At 44.5% G+C, this 10,285-nt stretch overlaps 1 protein-coding gene across 1 annotated transcript in view; it reads right to left on the bottom strand.

The window, feature by feature from the left end:
• Zbtb11 (zinc finger and BTB domain containing 11) overlaps positions 1-7,630 on the bottom strand; it is a 50,906-nt gene extending 43,276 nt beyond the window's left edge. The window contains exon 1 of the mRNA XM_008835744.3: positions 6,228-7,630. Coding sequence (XP_008833966.1) covers positions 6,228-6,537 — 310 coding nt within the window. The 5' untranslated portion in view covers positions 6,538-7,630. The remainder of the gene's footprint in view (positions 1-6,227) is intronic.
• Positions 7,631-10,285: the final 2,655 nt, after the last annotated feature.

Genomic DNA, 10,285 nt, shown 5'->3' on the forward strand with positions numbered 1-10,285 from the left:
ATTCACTAAGAGCACATTTTGCAGCAAAAACAGGCTCTACAGACTGGATGTTCTTCTAACCTGTCTCCTAAAATTACTACATTATTGAGAAGCATTTTAACTAAGTGACACACAAATAACTAGGCTGCAGTATTTATATCTAGATTGTGTTTAGTCTTTTCTCCTGTTTATGTTGACACTCTAAGGATTTAGCAAGCTGTATATGCCAGGAAATCCCTTCACCTTTAGGGAAATAACTGATTTTTAAAATTTTTTTATTTATTATTTTTATTTTATGTGTACGCGTGTATTGCCTACATGTAGGTAAAGCGCATCCGTGTTGTGCAATGCCCTCGGAAGACAGAAGAGGCTGTCAGATCCCCTGGGACTGGAGTTACGGACAGCTGTTAGATGCCATGTGGGTGCTGGGATTTGAACCCGGGTCTTCTGCAACAGTAACCAATGTTCTTAACCGCTGAGCCATCTCTCCAGCCCCAGGAAACAACTGATTTTTATGCTCTTCAATGCAAGTTTCCATATTTTCCCAACAAGATCTCTTGTGATAGTTCTTTTTAATGTCAAGTTACTAACAGAAGTTTGTTTATGGAATATACACACACACACACACACACACACACACACACACAAACAAAATTTCACACTGAGCATCCTTAATCCAAAAATTAGTAACTTTCTGAGTATCAACATGTCTCAAGTAGAAAACTGCATGCCTTACTCTACGTCACGGGTCAGAGTCTAATGTAGGTGCACTAAAATTGCTTAAAATTAAATCAGGGGATGTGTACAGGCACAATACACATTATGAGACATAAATGAACACTGTGTTTAGACTGGGGTTGCATTCTCAAGATAGCTCATTACATGTACACAAATATGCCCTAACTTGAAAACATCCTAAACTCTTAGTCAAGCACCCGTACCTTAGTGGGTATCTTGCTCTACAACAGGGTTTTTCAACCTTTGTAATATAAATGCGTCTCAATTTATGATGAGGTTAGAGGTGCCAATAAACTCATCAGGAACTGAAAATATCATTAAGTTGAGATGGGAGTGGTGGCACATGCTTTTAATCCCAGCACCTGAGAGGCAGAGGCAAGGAGTTCAAGGCCAGCCTGCTCTACATAGTGAGTTCCAGGCCAGCTGGGGCTACAGGGAGACACTGTCTCAAAAAAGACCAAAAAAAAAACACACAAAAACCCATAAAGAACACGTATGAATGCTATAACAGGACAACCTAAGACTCTGAAAAGGCAAGAACAAATCAAACCTAAACCTAGCAGATGAGAAGAAATAACAAAAATAAAAAAACAAAAAAAAAACCCATTAAGTTGAATATGCATTTAACTCACCCACCTAAGCTACCAACATCATAACAGAGCAGTATGTTACAGAGTATTGGTGATTTACTGTATTTATCACTTGGCTGACTGACATCTTTCTGACTGAGAACTTTGATTCACAGCTGCTGCACACACAGGAAACGCATTATGGTATTAACATATTTCTAGCCTAGAGAAAGATAAAAATTCAAAATATAGGTCCTCCTGAATCTGTATGCATTTTATGCCACCATAAAACCAAACTACCTTAAGTTGGGGGCCACCTGAATTAACATTTTCAGGTCAGATGATCTTTTGATGTGAGGGGTGTATCCTGTGTATTATAGAATGCCTGGGAGCATCCATGACCTCTACCCAACTAGATGCCACTGTCACTCCCTCTCTTGTCAGTTTATTTTTCTTCAGCACCGGGCATTTTGACAATGACTTGTACATGCTAGGCAAGCACTCTACCACTGAGCTAAGCATCAGCCCCTCACCCTAGTTTAGAAAATCCAAATTGTCTCCACAGTCAACTGTCTCCTGAGAGGTACTGCCAATTAGTTGAGAACCACTAGCTCTAAAGTTCTGTTGCCAAGTTGAACAATTTACTTCTGACAGGTGTTCAAAAATCTGTTTCCTAAGCCAGGCATGGTAGTGTGCCAGTAGTCTCAGCTACTTGGAAGGCTGGGGCAAGATTGCTTGAGTTCAGACTGGGTAGTACAGTAAGACTTCCATCTCAAAAAAACAGAAGGGGAGAAGAAATGATTGTTGTGGGGCTAGGAATATAGCTCAGTGGTAGAGGGCTTGCTTAGCATAGGAAAAGTCCTAATCTGATCCCCAGTACTTCAAAATGAGGGGTAAATGCTTATTATAAGCAGGGCATGGTGACACAAGCCTGTAATCTCAACACCAGGAGTCTACAGCTGGTAGATCACGTGAATCCAGTTCCAGAGATTCTGTCTCAAAAACACAAAAACAAAAACCAGCATCAATAAGCTTAAGCATTTCAGATATATGCCATGTAAGTTGCTTAATCTTACAATTCTTGAAAAAAAAATGCCTGAAGAAACTAGTGAAATAATTTTCCATCTCTGTAATAAGGTGCTGAGTGTAGAGGCAAACATACATCTTTAATCCCAGCACTAAAAAGGCAGAAGCAGGCAGATCTCAGCACATAGGGAAAGATGTTATTGAACAAATACTTCACGTATAGTATGCTAGGATGTGTTAAAAAAACAATTCCCGGGGCTGGTGATGTGGTTTCGTGGTTAAGAACACTTGTCGTTCTTCCAGAGGACCCAGGTTTGATTCCCAGCATCTACATGGCAGTTAGCAGCCATCCGTAACTCCAGTTCCAGGGGATCTGACACTCTCTTTTGGCCTCTGCAGTGCATTGCAGGACACGGTGCACTTACATGCAGGCAAAATACTCATACACATAAATTTTTTTTTAATTCTCGCTAAAAGAAGCATTAATGATGTTTTCAATCCACACATATTTTCTTAATTAAAATTTTAGTTAAAATTTTTTATTGTTGAGCATGGTTGTGTACACTTTTAGTCCCAGTACTTGGGAGGCAGAGGCAGGCAGATGTCTGTGAGTTTGAGGCCAGCCTGGTCTACAGTGAATTCCAGGTCAGCTGGGGATACAGGGAGACCCTGTTTCAAAAAGACCAAAAAAAATTTAACTATTAGTTTCTATGTACATATGTTGCCTACACCTAAGTGTATCCATCCATGCAATGCCCTCAGAAAGGGAGAGAGAGTTAGGATCCCCTGGAACTGGAGTTACAGATGGTTGTTGGTTGGCATGTGGGCGCTGGGAGCTGAACCGAGGTTTTCTGGAAGAGCAGCCAGTGCGATCAACCACTGAGTCATCTCTCTAGCCCCACCTTCCCCAATTCTGAGACTGTAATTTTGTGAAGAAGAAATATTTATGTCATCTACAGATGGGAAAACTAAATGCATCAAAATATTAACATCTCAAAGGTCACCCAGCTGATCATACTAACGTCATATACTACTTGCCTCTGCTATATGATGGTGTTCAATATTCCAAGTATCAGGTGGCTTACAACTATCTACAACTCCAGTCTCCAGTTGCAGGGGATCTGGTGCCCTCTTCTGGCCTCCCAAAGGCACCTGCATTCAGGTGGTACATACATGCATGCTGGAAGGCACACACATAAAATAATTTTCTAAATCAGTTCAGCTGTCTAAATTGACTATCTTGGGTGGTATCTAGGCCAGTGTTGTTGTTTTAAGTGTACAATGTGGTTTTCTTAAAACAACTTTCCTTTTCTAAATGCTTTATTTTTAATTTAGTGTATGAGTGTATTGCCTACATATATGTAAGTGCACCTGTGTCAACAATGCCTGCAGAAGTCAGAAGAGGGAGTCAGATTCCTAGAACTGGAGTTATGGATGGTGGTTAGCTGCCATGTGGGTGCTGGGAATCAAACCCAGGTCCTGTGCAACAGTAGCCAATGCTCTTAACCACTGAGCCATCTCTCCAGCCCCAAAGTGCACAATGTCTTTAAAAAAAATCCCAGTTATGCCAGGCGTGGTGGTGCACACCTTTAATCCCAGCACTCAGGAGGGAGAGGCAGGAGGATCTCTGTGAGTTTGAGGCCAGCCTGGTCTACATAGTGAGTTCCAGGACAGCTGGGGCTACAGGGAGACCCTGTCTCAAAAAGACAAAAAAAAAAAAAAAATCCCTGTTGTTCTCTGACCTCTGCATGTGTGCCGTGACAAGCCATGTATATGCACACATACACCACATACACACACCACACAAAATAAATGTAATAAAAACACCTCATTGGGCTGGGTGTGGTGGCGCACGCCTTTGAGCCCAGCACTGGGAAGGCAGAGGCAGGCGGATCTCTGAGTTCAAGGCCAGCCTGGTCTACATAGCGAGTTCCTAAATAAATAAATAAATAAATAAATAAATAAATAAATAAATAAACACTTCATAAAAAATTTTAGTCTGGGCTTGGTGGCATACGCCTTTCATCCCAGCACTCAGGAGGCAGATACAGGAGGATCTCTCTGAGTTTCAGGCTAGCCTGGAGGGAGTTCTGGGAGGGATGGAGGAATGGAGGAAAGGAAGGAGGAAGTGAGCAAACTAGGCCAAAGACCAGAGACAATTTAGTAGGTTAAAGACACCTGCCACCAAACGTGACCACCCAAGATTGATCCCTCATACCCACGCAACAGAAAGAGAAAACAAACTCCCATATGTTGTCCTCTAACCTCGTATAGGTGCCATGGCATGCAAGCACATGCATATACCTACTTAACTACACATACACATCCAAAACAAATAAAAAAAGTTTAGAAACCAATACTATAGTCAAATTATTCACAGATGATGTAACCAAGGTTCACATGTTAATTTCGCCAAAGCCATACCAAGAGTGGCAGAATTCTTCCTAATAAAATCTCTTATGATGGTTCAGTAAACTAGTATTAATTCTAACTGAGCAGTTCAATATATATCAACTCTGTGTAGACTCCAGAAAAAGCCATTAAAAAGGATGCTGGACATGGTGGCATATGCCCTCAGTCCTGGCACTATGAAGGCAGAAGTAAGTGGCTTTCTAGGAGTTTGAGGCCAGTCAGGGCTACAAAGTGAGACCCTGCCTCAAAACAAAACAGAAAATCAAGAGTACCTGTTTTTCTGCCCTAATCCCCTTTCCAAGAGGTCAAGAAACTTCAGACTCTGGAGCACAGGTCTGTAATTCCAGCTATTAGGGACACTGAAACAGTCTATACTAAATTGTCCAGTCTAAGTAATTTAGTGAGACCCTGTCTAAAAAAAATAATAAATGAGTGACAGTAACCTTATCTTTTCTCGGCATATAGGTTGTGCTTCACAATTCCCTAGGCCATTTTCATGAAATCAGAACATTCCGAAATAAGATCTGATATGAGGGGCTGGAGATGACTCAATGGGTTAAAAGAAGGACCCGGGTTCAGTTCCCAGCACCCACATGGTGGCTAACAACCGTCCTTTACTCTAGTTCCAGGGAATCCAACGCCCTCTTCTGGCCTCCTCAGTTACTGCACACATGTGGTGCACTTATATACATGAACGGAAAACATTCAAACACGCAAAATAAAAATAAATCAGAAACAAATTTAAAACAGAAGATAATCGCACGTGGTGTGGCAGGGCTGTAATCTTTGCAATTCAAAAGACCCAGGCAGGAAGATTACCACTGAGTTCAAGGACAGCCTGTACTACAGGGCAAGACCCTACCTCAAAACAAAAACAAAAACCCCTCCCTTCTCCCAAGAAAGGGAATATTAGACAGTCTTCACTGTTAACTCCTGCTCTAAAAACCAGATTCAAGACGACTGAACACAATTACTCCTATCACCTCTACACTAACTACGTTATTCCTTATTCTGAGTCGTAGTCTCAGGATAGAAACATGGGGCAAATGGATCCGGAGATCCCCTAGCCCACTGGCCAAACCCGAGAGGCACTCCCTAGCGACAGCAGCCCCGGCCTCGGGTCCGCCTACTCCCGCGGCGCAGGCCATCCTACAGGTCGCAGGCCTGCCCACCGCCCACCAGTCCCCAGGGGCCGGAGGAGGCGGGCCCTCAAGCCCCGCCCCGCCCTCTCGCCGCTAGCCCAGCCCCTGGGGAAGCCCCCGAAGCCCCACCCAGGCGAGGGTCCGCCCCCAGCCTCCCGGGCCTCCTTCCTGTGGGAAGTGCGGCTGCTTTCGCGTCCCCCACCCTGCAACTCGGTCCGCCGGCCCCGGCGCTGCGGAACGCCGGCTGACTTGCGGAGCCGCCTGAGACCCGGGGCTCGCGAGTGCGCACGCTGGGCTCCCGCTGGTCGTGCCCGCCGCGCCCCGCAGCCCAGCCGCTGACTCGCCCCGGCCCAACTCTCACCTCGCCACCAGTAGGTTTTGGACAGGTCGTGCCAGGTCTGATGCCGAGTGTGGTGAGTGCCGCCAGGACCCAGGTGTGCGGCCTCAATGAGGCCACGGCGACGCTCCGGCTGCAGCACGACTTCCAACTCCGCAAAGGTCTTGCGGTGCCGCTGCCGCCGCTGGTAGTATAGAGTCCCGCCGCGCACCACGTAGCAGGCGGCAGCCTTACGGATTTTACGCTTGACATTGCCCTCGGTGCCGGGTGCATAAGGTTCGCGTTCATTTGTCAAGTAGCGCAGGATGGCCCGGTAGCTTTCCTCACTTGACATCGCGGATGGCAGTTCCCAGAGGGTGCCTGTCAGGCGTGGGGAAGGCAGACAGCGCACTAGCCCCGGACCGACGCAATAGCTGCGGCCACACCTGAAGGAGGAGCGGCTCCGCCTTTGGTGAGCGCTCTTTGAGGGCGCCCGCTTCACGAAGAACCGACGACTTGGTAACTAGGGGGAACTGCACTTCTCCAGCGCGCGGGCTCCACAGGCGACTGACAAAATGGCTGCTGCACCACCGGAAGTGACGCCAGTAAAAGGCGGGGCCTACGCCCTGATTGGCGTGCACTCAATTTCTAGCTCTCAGAGAGCAGGCAGAGTGACGTCAATACTGCAGGAAGACATTTTGGAAGTGGGTACCTCCTCCAGGGAGATCCAAGGGTCTCCAGCAGACATCTTAAATCCTGGCAGTTTCCCTTTTTATTTTCCCTTTCCCACGCCCTCTGAAAAGCCACGTGTTGGAGCTGCTGTGCTGGAGTTCCAAATGAGACCCTCCCTCAAAAGGATAAATGTCTACCATGAGATTACTGATTTACAAAAATCAGATTTTAAAACTAGCAAATTAGCTACTAGGCACTGGATCAGAGATAGTTGCAATGTCATCAACCATATTATATATCTACACATTTTTTTGGTAGAAATTTGGAGAACGGTCTCTTTATACCCCAAAAATATTCTAAGGGTCCAGACTCATGAAACTCTTGAGCTGTTTGCCACTGTAATTTGAGGGCCTGGAGGTTGTTTAGTTGATAATCTGAAGCAACGGCCCAGATTACCCATCCAAGGTATGAAATATGCTATGCTGTCCAGGGCCCCTGAATGCTCTGTGAGGCTTTGCACAATTTGGAAAATTCGAGATTTCCCAGCCCAAGGGCTTTATAGATACTGCCAATTTTTCCCACTGCGGGGCTGCACTATCTAAGGCTTTTTGACTGTTGTGGAAACAGTGAGGAGATGGTAGGAGGCTCCAAATTCTGGCGTTCCAGGAATAGTTAGTGTACTTGCCTTTAAACCCTGTGCTTGAGCGGCAGAGGCAGGGCCTCTTAAGTTTGAGGCCAGCCTGGTCAATAAGGCCCCAGGCCAGTCAGGAGACCCTGTCTTTAAAAAAAAAAAGAGGCTGGGGGGCTCAGCAGTTAAGAGCACTAGAGTTGCTCTTGCAGAGTACTCTGGTTTGATTCCCAGCACTCACACCAGTGCTAACCAACTGTCCTAAAACTCCAGGGAATCCCATGCCCTTTGCACCTCCACAGGCACTACACACACCTGGTGCAGACAAAACACATGCATAAATTAAAACCCACAAAATGCATGACTAGTATTTCTTAATCAGATAACTTTTGTACTGTAATGGAATTAGAGGGGGCCCCCCCAAAATAAGGTGGGAGACAAGAGCAGACATCCATATCCATCTTCTAAGTAACTTGGTCAATACTAGGTGTGGGCCTCACCACTTTTCTGTTATCTACTTAAAAATCAATCTAATATTTAACAGATTTGAATAAAATTTCAAGAATACAGATAACTATGAAGTAGTGAAAACAACCAATTCAGCTTCTGCAAGAATTTGGGAGACGCCAGAGGCAGACAATCCCAGCACTCAGAAGGCAGAGGTAGAGAATGTTTCAGGCCTTGTCTCAAAACAAAAAAGTAGTAATAGAAAATGTTACTAGAATTTTTTCCTGGTGGGCAAATTTTCTTCCCAAGTGAAACTAAACTTTTAACATGTGTTTAGCTACTTGTGTGCTACCTGGGACATATGTAAACCATGTTCTTCAAAAGGACTATGACTTGTTCACTGTATCCATGTAAAGATGACCTGCATTGTTACAAGCAAGACGATTTTTTACAGATTAATGGCTATTTGGGGGACAAGGTCTTGCTATGTAGCCTAGGCAGGCCTCTAACTCTTGGCAATCCTCCCTCAGATCCCTGAGTACCAGGACTATAAGCAATGATCACACCTGCCCCATCACTTCTACATGCATGTTAAACAGTACCAGGGATGAGAAACTTGGGTGGTTTTGTTGGGAAGTAGGGTAAGAGATCTGTTGAGACAGTCCAAGCTAAGCTCAAACTCACTTGAAGGTGAGAAGGATGACCTTGAACTCCTTGATCCTCCTGCCTCTTATCTCCTAGTTGCTTGGATTACATACGTGTGCCACAAAGCCCAGCTTTGAGAAATCTTAAAGTTTGGCGTGGCTTTGTAATGCATAGCTCTTGTAACCAGCACACCATTTAAGAAGAAATCCTCAACTGGGTGTGGTGGTGCATACCTTTGATCCTAGGCAGAAGGAGGCAGATCTGTGTTCCACACCTGCTGGGGCTACAGGGAAACCGTCTCAAAAGATTTAAAAAAAAAAAAGGGGGGGGGGGCAGAGAGATAGCTCAGTGGTTAAGAACACTGGTTGCTGCAGAAGACCACCCAGGTTTGAATCCCAGCACCCACATGGCAGCTAACAACTGTCTGTAACTCCAGTCCCAGGGGATCCGACAGCCTCTTCTGACCTCCATGGGCATTGCATGACACGGGTGAGCTTACCTACATGCAGGCAATACACGCAAACACATAAAATTTTTAAAAAATTAAATTTAAAAAAATCAAAAAGAAAAATGCTCAGCCAAGCATTATATACATGCAAGCGAAATACATTTAAATTTTTAAAAAAAGAAAGCAAAAATAAGCCTTAAAAAAAAAGAAAAAACAAGCAAGCAATGCTCTAGCTGGGTGTGGTTGCTCATACCCATAATCCTAATGCTAAGGAGGTAAAGGCAGGAGGAGGCATCCTGTCTACAGTCAGATTCTGAATCTTAAAAAAAAAAAAAAAAAAACACAAGAGCCAGGCATAGGCAGGCAGATCTGTGAGATGGAGGCCAGCCTGGTCTACATAGTGAGTTCCAGGCCAGCTGAGGCTACAGGGAGACCCCGTCTCAAAAAAATCAAAAAGATAAAACAACAAAACAGCAAATATACCACACAGAAGCTAACAGTGCTCTTCACTGAAGCTTATTTTCTTCAGCACAGATTAATAGAGTTAATAGTTTTAAACTCCTCACAGATAATGGTGAGGTACTAGCCAATAGAAGGCAAACCAAATATAAAATGATTCTACCACTGACAGAGCAGAAAAGATCATCAAATTCAAGAACAATCTATTCAACATCCTAGGAAATGAAGCTTTGCAATCGAGAAGACTGCAAGCTATAATATACAATATATACTACTCAGACAAGTACAATCAATTGTACATTTTGGACTAGATATAGCTCTGCACTAATCCACAGCTTATACAAGGCACTGGATTTGTGCCTTCTGATTCAAGTGATTCTCATGCTTCTGCTGGGATTGTAGATATGCTGCCATCATACACAGCTAAGAACCATGACATCCTCTCATTTCCCATGCACTTAACTAAGACTGTATTAGGAGGCATCATTTGAGTTAACAAGCATCTTTTTTTCTCTCTCTCTTTTTGAGGTAGGGTCTCCTTGTAGCCCCAGCTGTCCTGGAACTCATTATGTAGACTAGGCCTGCCTCTGCCTCCCAAGTGCTGGGATTAAAGGCGTGTGCCACCATGCCCAGCACAAGCATCTTTTTAAGCTGGAGATCAAACCTAGAACTCATTCAAGCTAAGCACACACTATGGCTGAGCTACACCCCTAGTTAAGAAGTATTACCTTTAAAATTTAATAGTTTATTATCTCTGGAGGCTTAGTATGATTTTTGTGATAGTAAAAAAATCCAACACCACCC

Source organism: Nannospalax galili, unplaced genomic scaffold, assembly GCF_000622305.1.
Source record: "Nannospalax galili isolate Female #2095 unplaced genomic scaffold, S.galili_v1.0 scaffold1251, whole genome shotgun sequence".
Classification (NCBI taxonomy): Eukaryota; Metazoa; Chordata; class Mammalia; order Rodentia; family Spalacidae; genus Nannospalax; species Nannospalax galili.